This window comes from Pieris rapae, chromosome Z (assembly GCF_905147795.1).
Source record: "Pieris rapae chromosome Z, ilPieRapa1.1, whole genome shotgun sequence".
Taxonomy (NCBI): Eukaryota; Metazoa; Arthropoda; class Insecta; order Lepidoptera; family Pieridae; genus Pieris; species Pieris rapae.
In genome coordinates, this window is record NC_059534.1 from 5,518,298 (window position 1) to 5,541,266 (window position 22,969).

Below are 22,969 nucleotides of genomic sequence, written 5' to 3' on the forward strand. Positions count from 1 at the left end.
TTCGCTCGTGTCACGTGGCCCTTCCTCGCTGTAGAAGGGGCGAGGGAAGAGCATCAACAACACTCTCGTGCTCGCTGACGCTTTGTCATGACGGAGTGGAGTAACGCTTTTAAAGAATTTTATCAAATAGAACCACTCATTTGGAATCCAATAGTGGGATCGGATAAGCAAAGAATTAAATATACCAATGTAGAGGGCTAAAAGGAAAACAGGCGACTTTTAGTGGACACTTAAGAAAAGCTTAAATTAACTTAAACTAAAATTTGTCAAAAATTATACTGGCATGATATAATAAAATATATATATATTTTTAAATTTGTTACATAAATGCAAGACATTACAATATTGGTAGGTAAATAAGTACACATAAAGTAGAGCAACTAAAGAAATCGTGAGAGTGGATGGATTCCACTACACTCCACTCGCCATGATCGATAGTTGGTGGCAAAGGATTTAATTGGTTTTAGCGTGGTTTTTATACTTTATTCTCTAATAATAAGATATGTAGGAATTAATGTCCACTAGATATTTGTTTAGTTTATTAAATAAAGCAGAGCAGAAATAATTTTTATGATACATATTATAAAACAAAAAAAACAATTATTTGAATAATTTACATACAAATAAATTAGCATAGTAGCTGCATGTCTGTATGGGCTTACATGGACTTACTTAATTATCTACGGGTAGTAGTAGCTTTTTGACGCCCATGAACTCAAACTCATGATTAATATCAAATAAATAAGGGTTCCAAAACGCAACATAAATAACATTTAAATGAGAACACTATTATTGGATTAAACTAACAAATATAAAACAATTAAGATTTCACAACGTTAGGTTCTCGACTGGATTCCATCATTTGAAGGGTTAAATCGCCGCCATCGAATATAAAAATCTCGGTTGACGGATCTCTTCCTACTTTGTCATTCGTACATCACTTATGTGAAGTGAAGCATTCGAAAAAAAATAGTAAACAATTATCTTAATATATATAAATCTTCTGTCACGATGTGTGTCCGCCATGGACTCCTAAACTATTTAACCGATTTTAAATTAAGTTGGCACACCGTGAGCAGTCTGGCCCAACTTAAGAGATAGGATAGCTTAGATCTTTAATTATAGTCGCAATTTTATTTTATTGCAAATTATTTGTTTATTATTTGATACAATTCTAACAGATGGCGCTGTGTTAAAAGTACCAAGTACCAACGTTTCACATAAGCTAGCCTTACGCCTTAAATAGTTTACTACTATGTAATATATCAAAAACCTTAGCCACAGCAACGCTTGGCGAGTCTGCTAGTAAAATTATATACATATTGTTATAAATTATTACAATATTTTATTTTATTTTATTTGTACTACTCGTTACTACTGCGTCAACAGACGCTTAAGTGTGTTTGTAAGGGAAATGTTAAACATCTTAAAATGGATTAAATGTGTTTTATTAGTCAAAAAGTAAATTACAATTTTAAGTAATCACAATTTCCTTTTCAAGTTAGTCGTTACAAATCGAAATCGAAATCGAACTGCCTGAACTTTTGGAGTTTTTATTACTGAATTATAGATTCACCTTTAAGTTTCTAAGATCTTCGTCGAAACATATTTTTATTAAATGATAAATCCCCATAGAATTTTTTTAAATTAAATTAAAATAACAATTTTAAATAAAATATTAAATTCAAAATGTGAAGTTTAGCAGGCCGTTTGTGAGTATCCTATTGAGAAACCCCTGTTAGCGATATCTGGCGGTGAAGCGCCCACTGCAGCTTCATTTGCGTTAGTAACGACGTATAACACGAAAGGCTTAAGCGTAGCTGTAAAAAAAATTGAATGACATATACCTATGTTTAAATCATACAGACAATGGTAAATATGATATAGTGCTGGTACCAGATAATTAATTCATATAAATATAAATTATTTTATTAATAATTTAAAGTAAATTTATCCAGTGTTGTTAGAACTGCACGAGTCTTACATTTTTATTTCGAAAAAAGCTAAAAGTTGAGAACAACTTATAATGAGGTTTAATATCGCAAATAATCACTTATCAAGTTACTATGAATATATAATAAATAATAGAGTGTATTGAGTGTAGAGTTAATTAAGTAAAATGTAAAATGGATTGCAAAGCTAATATTCGAACACACGGACTTTTGACTTATAAAAATCGTTTTACTTTATTAACTTTTGAACTTACACGTAACTGGAACAAAGCCGAGACCACAAAAGCGGTCTACACCTATAGGAACATTTGTAGCGGTATTAACTGGGTTAGGTATGACCACAAAGTCCGTAGTGCATGCCAGGCCATTCACTGCACCGATCGGGGTTCCTAACACTGTGTTATCCGCTCCCTCCACATCACCGGTCACCGTGAATGAGTAAACATCACCTCCCGTCTGTAATTTAAAAACTCCATATGTTAAATATATGCGGCCGGCAAGCCTACACGGCAATCTTAAGAATCAAACAAATTTGAATGCATATCCCCACGCCATCTAATACATGAACAATTAAGTCAGATTTAAAGTAATTTGTAAGTAACTTATTAGTGAATCTTACTTGTGCATATTGAATTCCACAAAATCCTGCTTCCATTCTTATACAAATACCATAATTTGTATTTGCAATTTGTCGCGTTCCCGTTACCAAGGAGCTACTGAGCGCCGCGTTTGCTGGCGTTCCATAGTTAAAACTTGTTATGGTTCCAGTGCGGCCTGTATAATATTGGAGGCAACCGTTTGGCGCTGAAATTTGTTTTGTTTGTGTTGTTTAAAAATTGTTTCGATTGATATTTGTATGTGCTCTAAATGAATGTCATGTTTGCCTCTAATTGCTTATCACATTCAAAATTGTATTTTGTGTTTGTTTTTACCAATGTATCAGTGTGCCGAGCGTTGGCAATCTTTATCAATAAAAAAAAAAAAAAAAATTATTATATGTGTTGTATATAGCAAGACTTTTTCGTCGACAACAAGTTGCGGTTATTTGTTACTTAAAAAACCGAAATATCATGTGTATTATATTTGATAAACAGAACTATGTAGACTTTGTAGTATATACAGTATACACGATAATAAAATAATTTATAATTGAAAATTGAATTTTAATGTAATAATAAAAATTTGTTTCGCATTCGAAGCTACAAAGGGCTGCTAATGAATATATTGATAATGATTAGTTAACATATTAGCTAACATATGACTAGTTACACTCACTCAGTGCTTTAACAAACCCAATATAGTATTGACTTAAGAATCATTTAAGAATCTTCCATCAAAGCAGGGCCAGACATTTATTATTTGCTAAGTAAAATGTATACCTAATCCTGGACAATCGCATCCAAGTTGCGTTAATCTCATATTCCATCGTCTACCAAATGTAGTAGCAAGTGTTGCTGCTACGGTAATTGTAATTGCCGCATTCCCGTTAAAGTCAACAAAAATGGTTTGCCCAGTATTGTCACCACATAAGACCGGCACTTGAGTATTTCCTCCTGTTATCGTCAATGAGTCCACGTTACAAACACCATCGCCATTCGGCTGTGCCAGGACAAAGTCCAAGAATTCAATTCGGAGCTAAAAGTAAGACGCGAAGGACTTTAGAAAAGTATTGAAATATTCAAACTAAGTATATGTTATAAATGTAATATACATCGCACAAACTGCGTTTGAAGTGTTATATAAGTAAATATACACAGTGAGCTCCATGCAATATACCTCAAACCATTGGACACAATTAGCTATCTTGACACATATTATTTTTATTAGGTCATCTCCTTCTAATTATTGTAAAATCCAAAGCTATATGGAATTTTTGCCAATAACTTCATTGTTGGTTTATTATTCAGAGCTGCGTTACAGGATAATATGCACACGTTTACGTTCTCACCCGAGGTACGGGGCGTATCTTTAACTGGCTTACATTAAACAGATAACTTACCTGGCATATCATATTGTTACAGCGATTCACAATAAGGTTACATGCCTGTCCGCCTGCAAAGGCTGCGGGGTAGCCAGGACTTGTGAAATATGTATTGTTCACATTCGTTGTAGATCCACAACTTCTCGACACTGTAAGTATTCGAATATTTATAGTGACCTATTTGTACTCGTAATTGCACTTAAGAACATATGAATTTTAAAATGATATATGTGGGCTGCGACACGCAGCTTTCTGACTTCCAAGCAAAGAAGAATATAACGTTACATTAAGTACAAAAAAGTGAACTAAAAATAACAAAGTTTAAAGTAATTATAAAGTTACAATCGATATCAAAGCAGCAATTTGTATATAACACTGCAAAAATAAACAAAATAATTTAAATAAGATTTTACTTAAACATTTATCGGGGGATTACTATAACACAACTTTTTTACTTATTAATGTAACGAAAACGTGATCAGTGTTGGTCTAGTTACTTAAGCGTGCTTCTCACTCAACCCTGATAACCTTCTTTTCTCTAAGAAAAAAAAATAATAAAAAAAAAATGATGCAATCAGCGACATAAATCTGTATGGAGTTGTAGCGCCAGTGACTAAATTACTTATGATTATTAAAACAGTAGGATCTTTGCAAAGGTTACTAAGCAGAGAGTCTAAACATGATATAGCTTTATTAATCTTAGCTAGGCCTAGATTACGAAGTCTCCTTACCCACACAACATCTGCCTCGTCGTGCTGCACATGTCCCAGTTATAGTTCCATTGAGATTGTTGCATTCGCGTCTAGCGAGGCACGTCCCATTCATAGTGTTTGTACTCGAACAATCAGAATTAGCAAATCTTACGACACTAATAAATGGAAACACTGAAAGAACGATTATACGCGTGCTATAAAATTTTAACCCATTTTTTAATACTTGTTATACTGTTTTATAGTGATGATAGTATAATTTAGTTCCATGAATGAATTTAGACTAATTTATTTTATGAATAAGGGGGTTTATCTAACTAATAAATAAATAAATATAGTATGTATATATAAATAAGTAAATATATACAGGCTATTTATATTTTACCCCTTTAGAGCATATAAATGTGTTACCGCGTGCGGCTTTCACGTTTATTACAAATGGTAAAAACTTTTGTAAAACTACACAAGTTAACCTTGATAATACTACCAAAACCACGCAATGATATCTTCGTGCATTTATAGATACCAGGGAAACCGCTTCAACATCAAAAAACAGAACTTTCAAGAATTAAAAAAACCCATACGATCTTCTCTATGTATACGTAGTGAATTATTAGTATTTTTTTAGCACTCTTCGGATGTCGGTTCTTATGTTAGCATTGATATTATTACGAATATGGTTAAGTTTCATAATATTAACTTAGTACTTAATTCGTGTATGAAGGTGTAATAATCGAATTATTTCATATACATATATGAACATTTAATATTGATAATGGCCTTAAAATCAATAGGCGAACAAAGTTTTAAATAACCAAACCCTTACTAATACTAGCGCCAAGCATTACTTACAAATTTTTCCTTTTCTATCTCCTCCAATATCGTCTATTAAATCGTCATCATCGTCAAAATTCGTTGCGTAGGTCGCTGCCACTACCACAAGTACCGACACCACTGACAACCACCACAATTTATTGGTCATTTTGAACTGCTGTCAAAACTACTTTGTCATATTATCTATACGAAATGAGAGCGTTTCTAATAAGTCACCTTATATAAAGTGTGATAACGGTTACCTATTTGAACAAACCATTACTGTACCGTTTTTCATTTAGCACATTTGTGATATGCGATACTTCAGTTACCGTTGATTAGCAGCTAACGCTTTAGTTAAATCGTATACTTATGGCCGAATTCAATAAATACCGATGGGTTAAGAGTAAAGACACTCATCTTATCAGTTCGAGTCTATTCGGTCGATAATAATCTCCAAAATCCATTGACTCTTCTTTCAACTGCAATAGTACTTTATTTCGTATCTTTAAGTGAAATAATTTTTACGTTGTAATACAAAGAGGCAAGGTACTTTTAATAGAAGAGTGTAACACCGATTTAAATGTTAACTGTCCCAGAAACCACCTTTTGCAATTTTTAATGTTCCCATGATTGGCGGTTATTTAAATGAGTTTTCGAAAAGTATAAATGGCGCACACAGATATTTGGCTGATTAACTATTCTTGTTGCTTTTTTCCCTTCACCCATCTGCAATCAGCCTCTTGGCTTTTATCAGAGTTTATTTGCTAATCTTATTTATTGCTGCGTTTTACAATGATTTCCACTAGATAATATCTTGCAGTAACTTTAAAGTAAAGGAAATAATATAAACAAGACAACCAAGATAGTCCTTGCCACAAGTAATAATTTTATTTGACTACATATCAAATAAAATTATTACATGTGGCAAGGACGAGACTAGAAAAAGAGCCGGTTTAAAAAAATGTCTTTGATTGGGCCAGAAATTATTCTAAACATTGCTTTGGAATTTATAAATATGCCGCCGTGTTTAGTTGTACGGACAAAATTAATAAAACGATTGTAATTTGCCAACGCATCAATTGCTCACAATAATAACTCCTATTATTCGCGCTCAATACATCAGAACAGAGCAGAATATTCTCGGGGAATAAAAGTTAATAGTTTGCAACGTAAGTGACTATCTAGCTGATGGTTTAAAAAACTACTAATGGTCAGACCCTGAAATTGTAGTTTATTTGCACTACTTTAACAAATACTCGTCCGTCTCTTTTTCACAGCATAATTATAATTATGTTCCTGTGATAACAGACAGAAAGACAAAAATACTTGGTTAAATGAGTGCATATAGGTATTAATTGTTTTTGTGACAGCCAGCCATATATTAAGGATTCAAATGAGAAAAATGGAAAAATAATACAACAATAATATTTTAAGTGACTATAATAAATTTGTTTTGTGAAGTTGCAATTACATATTATACAATTAAGATTATGAGTTTTTTTAATGGACTTTCTTATGTTTAACTATACAGCATGTTCGCAAAACTACTTTTACTTGGTTTCAAGACGAGACTAACCATTAACCTAAGGTCTAAATATTAAGGTAATATTTACATTAAGAGATGGCATTTTACATCTAACTAGGTAACTATCGTAGTTCCTCATAATGTTATACCAAAAGCCTATTGTCTCGCAACTAGTTCATCTTGACTTAATGGTCCTAGATGGCGCAGTACATAGTAGCCTTTATCGCGTTCGGTCTTGAGCATCGTGTTTGTCCTGGCTCCAAGTCTTTTGGGGTTTTTTATAAAGTAACCCGTAGACATAACAGTAGACATACCCAAATCGGAGCAGAATCTACAAATTAATTAGAACAAATATAGATTAAAGAAAGCGGTAAAAACAAAACTAAAACATGATAACAAAACATTATGGCCCGTTATTTTTAGCCATATTTTTAGTATAATATTTTACTGTCGGTACTTATAATCCTGATTCTGTATCAGTAGCGATTTTCGCTTCGATATTCGATATTCGCATTAGTTACCAACAATATTTTCTATATCTTTATTTCTTTAACGCGTATATAAGCATAACTGAACTTTTTAAGTGCTTTCCAGTAATCATTCTGCAATATTTGCAAGAGTATCAACACGTCCTTTTCTTTATTAGGTGACCAAGCAAGTCTAGTCTAGTGCTTTCGGCTTTTGGCATTCATATTGTAAGATCCAATTTGTTAAAGGTTTATCTTATTAATATTGAAAATATAAAATAACACCTCGGTTGTAAATAGACCGCATCGAATAAGAAAATATAACTTTATACGTAGAATTCTACAGAAAGTAATTTTTATTATTTCAAAAATTAAAAATATCAAATTCATATTCCCCATATTAACATTAACTGGTTTTCGCAAGCGGTCTAGCTACACCCTGTATTTGAACTTAAATATAAAAGAATAAAAAAACTTTTCATTGGTAATAAATTATCTGACTTAGTCATACATAACTAATCATAAACTTAAATAAAACATGAAACCAAACATAATCTTTCTTAAATTAAAATTAAATCAAAGGTACAAAATTATGCCACAGGAGTTACCTGATATTAACTTATGTCTATAAATTTCTAATCATAGTTTCTTAATACATTGTTCTTGTGTCCTACATTTCCTCTTCATAAAGGAAGTATCCTGAATTTTGCCTCAAACTGTAATACAATCTTACAGTCAAATAAAGTTTATTAAAGCATGTCAAATTTTACAAAAATTATCGGTAATTTTGATGATCCGCTAATTTGTCTTACGCTTAGTATGGCAATTCCTGATTTATGGCAAACTAATTTGGCTTTAAGACTATCTACAATATCTACAATTGGCGAAAATTTCTCAAACAGAACTTCCTTTAATTACCGTAAAATTCTTCAAGACCGAACTTTTTAATATTTCGAAACAGAAGCAATCATAAATCAGTCAATGTGGTGTGAAAGAAGTCACGTGTTTCCATGTGGGAATGACATGAGATATTCTTTAGTACTAAAATATAATACACAAGTCATAGAGAGTAAATATACGGTATTCATTAATTATATAAAATATGTTGTTTAGTTCAGCTGTATTAGTTTAGTGAGTGACAGTTCTGTGACATCATGTGTTGGAACCCCGTTCTCCAATGAATCTTTTTGTTCATAAGATAATAAAAGAGTCAGGCTTTGATAACATTTTAGTACTTATTTTGTATTAGTTTAGTACTCATAGTATCTATTTTATTAATGTATTTATCAAAACTTAACGTGTGAATTAATTACAACCAAATGTTTTATAGAATAAACTATGTAACTAATCTAGGAACAGTGAAAAACTCTCATTAAGATTATTATCATATTACGTTTTGAATGTCACATAAAAAACCTTTAATGAATAAAGAAAAGCCACATTCTAATTGGTTAGACTCTTACGAGGATTTTGTTAATTTTATTTTATAGGTAAACATTTATCTATTTTTATATGAATCAAACTTTCACAACACATTGTATGACAATGTGGACCTGTGTTATAAATATGATAAATATGACCTATTTAAATATATATCCTAATATAAGGGCAAGGTAGAGAAGTAGAAATATGCATTTGTTTTATTCTAATTATGATTATTCTATTCTAAATGCAAGAGAGATTGGCAAGTCATGAAATAATTTGTGTGATGTTGCAATGAACAAATAGGCGTTCTTCCTTATTGCATTCCCATACCTTTTTGTATATAAATACTATATTAATATGTTAAATAACTTATATATAAATTTAACAATTTAATATAATATTTTTCGAAAAATTTGATTTATCATTGAGGGATGTACAGACTGATTTTTCCATATAAATAATCCTTTGCCCATGTGAATATAGAAGTGCGGTTTAATTAAAGGCTACTTAAGTTATAAATATCGAAATATTTGCGATATACTTCAAAACTATTGATTATTATTAATATTAATGAACTTAAGAAGGCATTAGTAAAGGCACTATATTCGCTCAAAGTGGACATTATTTTTTACTTTGAATCTATATACAATATTCTCTGGACGGACACAATAAGGATTATTATTACTAAATTTAAATATACATATTTACGAATTATAAACACACAATGTGCGCATGATGTAAGCATACAACAATGAATATTTTGATGAAGTGACTTGAAACAACTATTAAACTATTTTAACTTGTTGAATATCAAATCTGTTTTATAACAAGACTAGAAAGTGTGAGGAGAGCGAACAACGACCTCGAGATTCATTTGGAGAATTCGTATTTTCGATGAAAATTTTGTTTTCGAAAGAGTGAATAAAATAAAAACCAGATTTGGATACCTCAAATTAGTCCTGCTATAAAATGAGTGTAGCCAAAGCTTTTAGGTTTCTAAGAGGTACAATAATGATACCGTTTACATTTTTTAAATTGAAATATTCTAGACTTAGTTAGGTCTCTGCAGGTCGTATATTCAACATCTCCTAGGTAATTATTAAATTGAATAAACACTTACAAACTAAAACTATCGCCTAAAACCTATGCCAATAATATCTTGGATATTCAAATGTCTCTTAAAAGTAATAAACACAATAAATTAATCATATCTAATCAATACTAAAGTTACGGAGCGATAACAACATCAATGCAGATGTCGTGAGCAAATACCCTTAAGTAAGTTGTAGTACTTATTTAGTTTTTAAAATATTTACATATATTAAGTAACTTACGGCCGCCAATATATTGGTCTTAGCAATATCTCCGCTAGATAAGTTATATTTGTATTGAACCCAATAATACCTAAAACATCTTAATTTTGTTTTGGAATCTCCGTGTAATGCTCATAATTATAATTTTAATACTAGCCGACAAATCTTATTAGTTAATTAAATTTCCTTAAATCATAATAATCTTGCAACTGGCAATTTATGAATGTTCAAAATGAAATTGCAGGTAACGTATCTTGGGTATCACATTTGTAATTTATCATAAATTATTTTCATGAAAACTTATTAAAGTATGAAAAACTTATGTGGAGAACGTCACATTGCTACTTGCGCGATTCTAATAATTATAAATTGTTAAGTACATTTTGTACTTGAAAATAACGAAAAATCTCTCTTTCTCAATCTGTACATATGACCGACGAAGTGTTTGGCTATAACGTATGCAGGATATCCTTGTGTAGATCACAATACGCTGTAAAACGTGTCCAAAAGGCTAGATTCTAGGTCAGTTTCCAGAAAAAGATTTCCACTGCAATCATCCTGAAACCAAAACAATTGGAGTTATATAGAAAGTATCAGTCAAAACCTTGTGTTATGTGTGATGATGTCAAACAATGATTATTCCAGATAAGTATAAGCTCATGAGAATATTACACGAACAAATCGCCAATACCTGAGTGATTTGAGGCGCCGGCGGTTGGTCCGCGCCTCTTCTTGCGTGTCATTTCGAGGTTTTTGGCAAGTGCCGCTTCATGTGAAGCGCGAGGTGGTCCGACCTGGCGAAGGACCGCTCGCAGACTGTACATTTAAACGGCTTGGCTCCCGTATGCTTACGGTAGTGACGCGTCAGTTCGTCTGAACGAGCGAACCTCCATTCGCACTCCGGCCATTGGCAAGTATAAGGTTTCTCTCCTGTTACATCGGAACATTTTAATTTATACGAGTCATGTTAAATGTAAAAAATTCGCTAAGCCTGTACATTGCAAAATTGCATATTGAGTAGCTTTTGCTGACGTCTGCTATGGATGTACATATATTCGCTATTCAATATTCGCTGAGCCAAACGCACCGCTAATTTATGGTTTGAGAAAATCTTATGTTATAATTACCTGTATGTATTCTTTGATGAGCCTTCAGATGCGAACTCTTCGTGTAAACTTTCGTGCATCCTGAAACATGTATGTTGTTTAAACGTTTGTTGGAGGTTAAATTGAAAATATAAAGAATAAAGTATATATTTTATCTATTTATTTGAGGATATCTTATAAGTAAATTGGAATAGTTTAACTTTACGGACTACTTAAGAAATCGTGATTAGATTCCGAGAAAATTCTGACGAGTATACAATTTTTATTTAGTTAGCAAAATATAAATGTATTTATTCTTTTATGTGATAGGAGACAAACGGGCAGAAGTCTCACCAGCTGTTATATAAAGCCTCCGCTCAAGGACACTCACAATGCCAAAAGGCTCGCAAGTGCGTTACCGTCACTTTAAAAATTGGTACGCTTTCTTGAAGGACCCTAAGTTGAATTGGTTCGCAAGTTAGTGCGTGGCAAAAACTGCCTTAAGAAACGCTAAGTTGTGGAACGGCGGATGCCGACGTGACAAGGATGGTATTTTTTACTCTGCCTTGATATCTGATAAAAGATGACCAGATAGAGGCATTGTACGCAACACCAATTAAGCTGGTCGGTAAATCTGGTCAACGACCATTCGAATCGCTCTTCATTGAACTAGCGAGAGGCGCTGGTACTGGGGAGCCAGTGGTGAGAACAGTACTATATGTGGGAGCATCTCTCCTTGCTGATTACACCAAGCTTCTTAGAGGCTAATTTAGCCTTCCCTTTCACATGACGGCGAAACAGAACGTTTTTGGGACATGTAAAGGCCCAGTATTCCAATGCTTGTTGTAGAGTGTCTTTAAAGAGAGGAGTAGATAAAGGGAGTTTTTTTTACGGAAAACGCGTTAACAAGTGTCTTCTCGGGGTTAAGTTGGACTAGATTTAGGCTACCCTATTCGGAGACTTCACGTAGTAGAGTTTTGATTTCAGACACAAATTTTATGGTATGGTAAAATAATAATTTAATTTAAATGGTTCTTTTACAAGAATTGTTTGACATATACCAAATTAAAAAAGAGGTACAAATATTTAAATTATAGTAAGGTATATATGGCAGAGTAGATTTTGACTGTATGAAGATTTTGATAAGGTATCGAAGTCTACTGCATTTTTTAAAGATTTTTGTTGACGGCTAATGGGTGTAATAACAGTTATATATGTTTATAATATTAAAGTTACCAAGGAAGTCGCAGTGATGAACTCTTCTCTTCTCCAACTCGGGATTGTTCCGTCTGTTATACTTCATAGAGTGGGACGGAGGCCCAAGTCTTGAGTGGTGAATGGGACCGTGTCCCAGAGGGGATGGTCCTAGTGGTTGTGGTTGCATTTGCATTTGTTGCATAGGCTGAAATTTAAGGGATAACACTAAAATTATCATATCTTAATTATTTTAATGTTATTGTTTTAATATAAATTATAATAAAGAGTGTAATTTATGACGAAATAATCGCTTGAGAAATCGAAATTAATTATTCATTCGGTTTAAAATAACAAAGCCTTTTAGATTGGCATTACAATCACGTTGACCATTTCTTTTCTAACTAAAGTAAAGTATTTTTTTATATTGATTCAAAAACTACTCTATTGAGAGTAAAGAATACTTATGTGCTAATACCGGCTGATGATGCTGGACATGAGTTTGATGTTGATGCCCCATTTGTGGTCGAAGCATGGGGGGCGGGTGGTAAGGTGGAGGCGGCGTTCGTCTGGGTCCACACTGTAATATATCGCATTACTTTACTATTAATAAACAACATATCTAAGCTCTACTATCTATGATGACAATAAGAAAACGAAAACCTGTTAATTACTTAATGAGTTGCTGAAATAATGCGATAACCTGATAGTTTAACTGCTTACCCACTCCGTTTAACGTGTTCGCCATTTTATTTGTCCGTATCAGTCTCCTAGTGTTAATAAATGTACAACTTATACGTCAACATAACAGTCTATAAAAAATCTTAATCATTCGCTAAGCAGAGATGGTACCATCTGTTTTTTAATCGCTAGCATCGCAGAGCCTGAATTTAAGTTCTAAATTTTTGTAATGAAAGAATGATTTGCCTCCATAATGAAAAAACACATTCTTATGCGTCTTACAAACAAGGTGTCAGCTTTATTTTTACCTGCATAGAATTGCCAGGGCTGCCTTGGTCAGATCCGGGGGGCGTAAGCGGGGACATATAGACAAGCCGCGAAGGTGGATATTTTGAGAATGGTGTCGCTGGTTGCTGATGATGCTGCGCTGGCTGGGGTTGGGCGTACGTTGGCGGCGCAAGGAGCCTCTCCGTCTTGATTTCCAGCGGACTAAGAAGTGGAGTAGCGCATTCCTCAAGCAAAGCCTCATCTGTTTCGAGTTTGACGTGTGTTGCACCCAATGGTGCGAGCATGTTCGCGTTCTCGGGGTCAATGTTTCTGATGGAAGATGCAATGTCTTCCCACAAGGCCGGCCGCAGGAAGGAATCATCGCGTGATGAAGTCCCGCCATCGAAAAGGTCCATGTGGGCGGACGCGATTGATGCGCCCTCTTGCTTGCAAAGAAGCGATTCGAGCTCGGAAGTCTGAAAATGATTACAACGTCGTTAACTGAGTATAATAATTATGCAGACAATACAAAATCAATAAGCATTATTAAAATATTATTCAAATGTAAACTTTCCTACATTATTTACATCATGATTTATTCTAAGAAATACCACAAGAAATTTATTATGCAAATCCATTGATCACAAAGACCAATCCCACAGGGCAGTGTATTTCAAACAGACATTGCTTTGGCTTTTGAGTAAAATCTGCAGGTAGAGATCGTTAAAGGAGATATTGTTTCGATTGAAAATCTGTCGTAAGCTATGTCTAAATTGTTACTCATATTATCACAATATCGGATATAGATAACTAAGGATTTTACTTTATTCAAGTATTAACAGTAAGTAGATTCCATACGATTTTATATGTTAGCATATTATTGAAGAAAGATAAAGTTATACGTGACCAAACACCAAAAAGAAGTGCGATAATAATATTATTTTGGGTGACCTTTCATTAGCAAGAGATCGATAACAGTGATTTACACATAGCTTTGAAATAGCGAACATGCTATTTTCAATTTCTCTGGCGGACTGAGCGAGCTTTCCATTAGCATACAATGAGCTAAGGCCCACGCAGGCTCACAGGTGACGTGCACGCATTATCATCAAACCGAACCAAAGATTATTGTTAACTTTGAACTTTTTATTCATGAAGCTTATTTGACTTTTGGTATCATCGTATTTAAATTCCAGATTTGATTTACGTTCTTATAATATCCCGCCATGAGTCATGGTCACACAAATGCTATAGATAATGAAATGAGTATCTGCACAATTGTATTGGTGCTTTTATAATCTCAGTTCTTTTGTTTAATAGATGTTTAAAACACCTATTACCTAGTATTTAGTTTTTTTTATTACCTAGTATATAGTTCACTTAATATCCGTACAGCTGATGTTGCAACCTTAGGATCGCGCGGAACAAAACCTCAACGTTAAAGTCGGGATCACAATTACTATCGCTATTGGGAGTATAAGAATCTCTGTGCAGGCATGAGAATATGCACGCTTAAAAACTAAGCTAACCTGCACTAAGGACCAATTATGGTTGCATTATTATTTGCTTTCTGAAATAATTTGCAAAAAAATAGTGGTTAACAATATTTACCTATTTATTAACCCCTAAATATTTAGTTATTATACCTACCGTATAAGTACAATATCCTAAATAAAATTTCAGTTATATAAGTAAATCATCAATTATATAAGTAAGTCCTTTGTTCCACGCATAGCTATCGATAAGCCAATAGTATCGTAATCAACAATCTAATAAGGTAACATGCATACAAAATATCAGTGCAACCTGCAGTACGAATAACCCTTGCCGAATGGAACCTCTTGGTAGGGAGTTTGTGTCGCAAGAGCGTCGTGGCCGGCCGCGCGAATTCCTTCCATGACCTTTGCGGATCGATTGCGCCATAGCCTCCTCAAGCACGGCTAGACAAGCTTAGGCAATTGCAGATTAAACCGTGTTACAGATCGACTAGCGTTGCCCTGATAGCAGACGCCAAATTAATTTTAAGATGAGGTCATGTAATCGAGAAAAACAATCAATGTTTCTGGCTCACTGCTTACAAAATCCGTGTGATTTATTTTGTGCCTCGAGTAATTTATATCTAAATGAGATTATAGTGGAGTTTTTCGTTTCTAGGCAAATTCCGTTGACAGCTAGGTATACCAACTTGATATAATCTGGAATGTTTTCGTGAACCAAAATGTAAAGAGATTTAGGAACTTGAGGATTATATATTTTTATCGCTAGGAATCGATTAGGTATCCGGATGATTACGGTTATCTAGAACCTGTATTATGTGGAGTCGAATAGCTCTAACTAGTTCGTAAGTTTAAGTTAAACGAGCGTGAATGTTTATGTCAGTAATAATTAGGATAGACAGAGTGTAACTCCAGGAGTAGGTGGCCATTTTCTGCCTTTGAAAATAAATTAACTCTAGTAAGTAAAGAAAATAATAGCAGTGAAATATTTCGAACTTTCACTCGATGGATCTCAAAAATATTTTCAGTAAGGAATTCGATATTCCCTTATTAGTGGTTTTGTACATAAAGGAAGTAGTCGGCGTGAGTAAAAAAACCAAACGGTTTATTCATTAAGTTAACACAATGTACAAGTGTTCAGAAGTATGAACGTCAAAAAAGAAATATAGAACTTGCAATAAACTCTCCACCACTATTTTTAGAGTTGCTATATAAAACGTTAGATTATTTTTTTGCTTGTTTGAGCCTAATGGCTGTAGCATGGTAAAAGCAAGTGCTTTTTCCATCCTTTCTATATGCGTATTTAACATTCACTTGGAATGCCTTCTACCCTAAATTCGACGGCGTATATTAATTGTAAATTTTCGTCGGTAAGTTCGACACATAGGTTTTCGTTTACAAATGGGTAATGAGGCGATTGGCCTTCGAAGCGATCTAGTCTATGGAATCTATTCTACCAAAATAATACCCAATAGTAAAACACATTAAACAACGGCTATGCTACTATCATGGTGGTAGTTTAAATATAATAAAGGTCAATAAACTCTATAGGATGTATCGCCTGTGTTATCATTATTGTGTTATATTAAAACATATAAATTAATTAATAGGAGGAATGTTATCTAGCTAATTACAATTGTGATTGCTTAAATTACGATTTTATGTTGAAATGTCGATTGCAAATGCATTGATACTTTTTATCTGTGTAAAAAAATCTAGTTTATCTTTTTTCGGCCATAAATGAAATGAGATAAGCTCGTTCGAAGGCGCAATTTATACTCGTTCTTAAAACTATGTTTACTAACTATAACATTTATCACTTGATTAATTATTTTCTTTAAGCGAGGTATTAGCAGTATAAGATTAAGGATAATTAAACGGGCATTGGAAAAATTGTTCATAATGTTTCATACTAATACAAATGTTTTATAGAAAATATTTTTTATAGGATGTTATTATGTTATTGTATGAACTTATTTTTTTTTAATATCGCAGGAGGCAAAAACAAAGTCTCATCTGATGTTAAGGGATACTGCCGCAAATGGACACTCACATTCCTGGCGCTCTTTTGTAAAAGGACCAACTTGGTCCGAAAGCACGTTGTCCGAGACAGTGACACACGTAAATCTAACATAGCTTTTCTATTTAGTAGTAATATCGCTTTTATGTACGCATAAAGCAAATGTTAGTATATATTAATTATACGAATAAAAAGCATGCGAGTTTCCGATTCAGTTTCAACGTTTTTCAACCAATCACAGCACACGTCGCGTGTTAGCTTGCAATTTACGAAAGCAATTTTCTCTTGCTTTTATGACTGGCAACTATCCGATCCGATGATATAAAGCCGGAATGAAAAGAAACAGCTATTGTCCAATTGTTTTAAATATTATGAATGAGTGGATTTATTTATAGTGGAGTGATTGTTTTTATAATGTATTAAACTGGTACATAAAGTTCTCAGTTGTCATATACAATAGTGAAACGTGGATATAATTTAAATGAAAATATAAATTATCTAACGAGTGATAACGAAAGGCTACTTTCAATGATTTTAACTTAGCTTATTCATATGAAAGAGTTTGTTCATTCTTATAGTCAAGAAAGCGTCTGGCTACTGTGATACTATGCTCAGCTCAGTTTGTATATTGATTTGGGCTGAAAAACTGTGGTGATAATGTGGTAATAATTGTGTTCTATTAAAATTCATCCATTGTTTAATATGCATGATATTCTTGTGGAATAAAATTGCTATGCCATCCCGTTATGGCATTGTTTGAACATTGGCCCGTGCCGACGCTCCATTTCCATAATTCAAGTGAGCACCCACGCCGGTTCATTCTTCAATACGTACAAAGATTATGTACAATTGTAAACATCCATTTGTCGCTTATTACAAAGACGTATAGTTGAGTTTCGCTATTGAAATTTAATTCGCAAACATTAGTTTTCCGCCGATGTAGGTAAGAACATAATTCACCGCATTAAGTTTATAATTTAATAATCGTTACATACGTGAGTCAAAATTGTAGTCGTCTATGTGAAAGCTTGATTTTAATCTATGCAATTGATGATCAAACGCTTTTGTCAGAGTTTCTTTAGTTATATTAGTTACGCAGGTTATGTTTTATTACATCTATTTAGCAAACATTAACTATCCAGGATTTCAGTGGTCTTAACCTCTGTTTATGATATGTTTATTTATATTTTTGTTTATAGTTAAGTACAGCCTTTGGTGCCTAATACACCTCGTCAATTTAAGGTTAAGCCGAGACATATCTTTTAGATTTCCTCTTATTAGGTTAATTGTGAAATACTGTATATTTGTGTATTGGAAATAAATATCTATTATGTTTTATATACTTAGATATTAAAAAAGATGCAGATTAAATACATTTTAAATAATATTATCCTTATAACATATTTGTTTTGTTAAAAGGTTTGGTGCCACTGTTCTCATACTATTTTTTGGATAAATTTAAATAACGTTTGATTGATTAGGAAAAATTTTGTTAAATTCGACTTTAAGTTTTCATCAAAATTTGTATATTTTACAGTCGTCGTAATAATTGAATTTTAATACAAGTAGCCAGCGGCTATTTTATTACAGTGCCCTTAAAACTTATGACAACTATGAATAATAGTAATAACATTTAATAGGCAAAAAGCACACATTGACAACGAGCCATGGCAGCTTTGGGCGGCATGGGCGGGCGGTGGGCGATCGATACGGTGCTGGAACCCGCCCATCGGACCTGGGGTGGTTTGTTTAAGCTATACTTTATTTTGAGAAGCAATTCCTTATTAAATTATAATTATTATGTTTTAATAGGGTTATAGACATTTATGTATTTATAGAATTACACATTACTAACAAAATATTTCACAATTTATAATATTATAATCAAACAAGATAAAGATCAATTATCATTAACGATTACCGAAAAAAATCCCGAATTGTATTAAAATAGTAGAGAAGTTTTACAAAGTATTAATCGCCAAGGTAAACATTTTTAAGCACGATAAAGCAAAAATGATTTTTTTATTTTTATTATTGACATAACCAAGTGATTTAATAAATTTTAAGACTTTCTTGTATTTAATTATATTGTACTTAAGTAAGATTTGCCGTTTGGCATAAAAAGTAGCTTTTTGTAACTCGTAATTTTTTAATCTATTGCATCTCTCGATGATGAACGTTAGAATCATGCAATAAATGCGTGCATTAAAAGTATAGTCAAGTAGAACATGTAGAAGAATGACATAGTTGCTACTTAAGCTCATGGTCGATTCGTACTTAGCCCACTTTATATTATTAATGTAAATAAGGTAAGTACAAACAAACATCAAATTAATAACACAATTTTTACGAAGTCCCACGACTGGGGAAATACGAAACCGAATATAAGTTAGTGTTTTCCATCATTTTGATTGTCCACAGGGGTGGTAACGAGTTTACATTTACTTATTTTATTTCACTGAGTAAACGCATTACTATTATTGTCTTGTATGTTTGGTAGGAAATTTATTAGTTATCTAATATTAATTCATTAATTCAAAGTCCATTTTGCGAAGCCAGATTAATAATTTCGTAACATGGTATTACATCAAAACAACAGTGAAACAACAACACTAAAAAACAGTGAAAAAATACAAAACTCTAAATAACAATAAATATTACATAAATGTATTTATCCTATGATTGTCCTCTTTTACGGACAACCCCGCAATACAATTCTTAAGCAAAAAGAACTATTCTAAAACTTTCAAGCGTCAATAATTTGTATTTTAACTGCTGCATCGAGTTTCGCATTCATAATATTTGTATGGACGGTTGGTAAATTAAATCAGAGTTCAGAAGGTGAACTTAGACCGGTAATAGTTATTATTAGAAATTTGTGATACAGTCGACGACTATGGAATGTTGAATCGTGCTATTTTAAACCTTCCCCGAACGTCACTGTTATAGTAATTATTATGCAGCTAAGGGCACTTGACTTAAGGTCCTATGCCCAGATAGGGCAGAGGGAGGTAATTATGGGCACCGGTAGCCCGTAAATCTGAAACAATTATGCCTATAATTTTGAACCTATTGGTGTAACCCACAATCCGTGCAGAAGTTTTTGAGTTTATCTCGAACAGAAAGACACGGCTTACGACTTTGATAATATGTAGTTATAGAAATTACGTACGTTTATGTAGTTTATAATTTAAAATGCATTATCTGAATTGTATCGTTATTTCAATGGACCTAAATTGTTAGTTATATTTGCATTAACTTTTTCTTAAGGATAATTCTTGTTACCAATATAGAAAAATCCACCTTCCAGGCACTACTTGCATTTAGAGAAAAAAGAGGAATTAAGCGTTCATACTAAAATTTATGTTATTTTTTATTTTCAATTTCAAATTTTCAAATTTAATATATAGTGTAGTTAATTTCCAAGTAATGTTTTGAGTGGAATAAAATTCTATGTATAATAGTGATTCAAGACATTAGATAATGAGTCATTCAGAAGGAAGCAGATAACATAGAGATAAAATTTAACAGTGTCGTCTGCGCCTTAAAGAGAAACGACAAAACACTTGACTCACGATGATGAAAATATGTAGCACAAAGCTGTCAACGTGAAACGTTGTTTATGAGGCGGGAATTATACTTTTTTGGAAACGGTTGCGATGCGCCCGCAATTTTCTTGTAACTGTAAAGTGACAGGAAATTAAGCTAACACGCGGCCACGTAGTAGTACTTTTCAATAGTACTGAGACGAATCGACACTTGTTGGCCCAAGTATGTAGATTTTTAGTAATAATAATAAATAAACTGTAAAATATTAAAATTTGTGATTATTTATGAGACAGGATGCGAAGCCTTGGTTACTATGATGAAAGTTATTACGGTGGCCCGTTGCTGGCACCTGCGTTGCTTCGCGTCCTATATAAATAAATGTCGCAGTTATGAGTAATTGATGATTTATAACGTTGGTGGTCAGTCGTTTAAAAAGGTTTACAGCACATGCCTCAGACCGCTACTGTGGAGTTGGTCGAAGACTTTGTGTGTTATGTGAAATGGAGATCAGTCGCTAGCTATGTAGATGCTTAATAAATAAATAAATAAAAATAAAAAAGCCTTTTTATTTCCTACAAATATAACTTTTTACAATGGCCCATCTCCAAACGCTTACTTATCTAATTAAAATTAATACCATCTTATTTTTATTTATTTAGATGCTTAATATGGACCTTTTAAATATATTTCCACATAAGAGATTCAGTAAAGCTTTGAGATTTTTAGTTCAGGTTGGTTTAATTAGCTACTATTATTCTTGAAAGTGTCATCAGTTTCAGAAATATAATAATTTAATCCACTAGCAACATAGTAATAGCCGGACCCAGAGGTGCCATAGACACTAAACAAATCACCGCATGAATATTCATACCTCATCCCCATGTTCGGGGGATCCGATGGACTTTAATAATAAAAACATATTAGCCGCATTGCATGTCTATCTTTCCGTGACCGGGCAGTTTTACACCTGGTCAGGGGAGGATGAGGCAAAGGGGGGCGACCGTTTGCCAGCCGAGCTATTAATGATGGTAGGCATAATGTTTATTGAGCCCACTGAGCTGTTTTAGGTAACGCACGGAGCCCGTTTTATAAATTAACAGTTATGACTTTGCTATTACTTATTGCAATGGTGTCATTTATTGGGGGATTTAGAATCATTGCTAATAGGTTACTTGGAATTTATGGTTAACACATAAAATTATGAAACATGCTTACAATACTCAATAGTAATTTCAATGATTAATCGCTTATGATCAGAACTTACTTATAATTTAGTATGCTTTTAGTACGTTTTTTGAGACAGTGTTTACAGACCCAGAAAGTACAGTTTACTTTACCTATCACTTAACTATATCCCAGATCTTTGTGTGCAGCTATAGATTTTTTTATAATAAACCTACAATTCACTTTCAAAGAATTTAAATACATATATTTTTATTTTTTAATTAATATTTATTATCTAAACAGTGCATCACCTTAAACTTGTTCCAATCTACAACTCTATGTATGATTTATAATACCTAAAGTAGGTAAAGAAATACCACGTTAAAAAAATACTAATTACAAATACCGCATCCAAAAATTTTCAACTACACGTGAGGTCATTTAATTATAACATACATGAAAAGTACACATTAACCTCGCTTTGTCACAGGGATCAACTAGCACGCGTACTGACATTTGACTTCGTTTTATTATAATAAAATAATTTGGTCGCGTGAACGCCACGCGACCCCGTTCGCCCCAACATTACTTCATTAGATAGTGATGATACAAGCATGGGGTAAATTTAACTTTTTAATTTGATGGCATCACTTTGCGGTTGAACGCATTGTCTGGAGGGGCGTGATTGTTCACAGATTTATTTAAAAATACTTAAGAGTGCGCCAATTTTCCTGTCATCATGCAATATAAACTATGTGTGAAAACCACACTGTTGTGGAGCCAGAAAGATACAAAAAATATAATATATAACAGGCCTCCATGGGAAAGCTCACTTCTATAGAACCTATACGCCTTGTTAATGAACTTTCTGATTGATCTACTCAAACACCTCAAAGAAAATTGTGCTAGTATAAGATTCATTTATTTTTGAAACTTTTTATATGTAATCCATACCTCATTAAAACACAAAGACATTTTGACAACTTATAAGTACACAATAGTTACAAATTCCTCAATATCCTATATATTATCTATTTTATTACCTATATGCCTTTTGAGGTGTCTGGGAATGTGCGATTCGTGTCAGATTTCAGAATAGACTCTTAAGATTTTGACGTAATCAATAATTATTAATAATTGGGGAATGACCTATTTTAGTCTGCTGTTGTCTTGTTAGGTTACTAATATAGTCTTCGTATTCTTCCTGTAGTCGCGTTCTTTAGTCTGATTCACGTATATCTTTTGACTTTATCTATTGCCCCCTATTTTCAGTAATGATTACCTTCATCCAGCTAGCAGAAAGAGCTCGAGGTCTCGTGCCACC

General features: G+C 33.0%; 2 protein-coding genes across 2 annotated transcripts in view; both read right to left on the reverse strand.

Annotated features, from left to right (window-relative positions):
• Positions 1-1,525: 1,525 nt before the first annotated feature.
• LOC111000120 lies at positions 1,526-5,654 on the reverse strand. Its single transcript, XM_022269478.2, has 7 exons — positions 5,496-5,654; positions 4,665-4,817; positions 3,952-4,082; positions 3,332-3,587; positions 2,572-2,756; positions 2,207-2,408; positions 1,526-1,820 (listed from the first exon to the last, which is right to left on the reverse strand). The coding sequence occupies exons 1-7, from the start codon at positions 5,623-5,625 to the stop codon at positions 1,699-1,701; spliced, it is 1,179 nt and encodes a 392-aa protein (XP_022125170.1). The 5' UTR covers positions 5,626-5,654; the 3' UTR covers positions 1,526-1,698.
• A 1,243-nt stretch (positions 5,655-6,897) lies between these two features.
• The window catches only part of LOC111000152 (dendritic arbor reduction protein 1), a 52,553-nt gene continuing 36,481 nt past the window's right edge, over positions 6,898-22,969 (reverse strand). Inside the window, exons 3-8 of the mRNA XM_022269512.2 lie at positions 13,458-13,892; positions 12,947-13,048; positions 12,511-12,676; positions 11,317-11,376; positions 10,881-11,119; positions 6,898-10,747 (exon numbers count right to left, since the gene is read on the reverse strand). Coding sequence (XP_022125204.1) covers positions 10,929-11,119; positions 11,317-11,376; positions 12,511-12,676; positions 12,947-13,048; positions 13,458-13,892 — 954 coding nt within the window. The 3' untranslated portion in view covers positions 6,898-10,747; positions 10,881-10,928. The remainder of the gene's footprint in view (positions 10,748-10,880; positions 11,120-11,316; positions 11,377-12,510; positions 12,677-12,946; positions 13,049-13,457; positions 13,893-22,969) is intronic.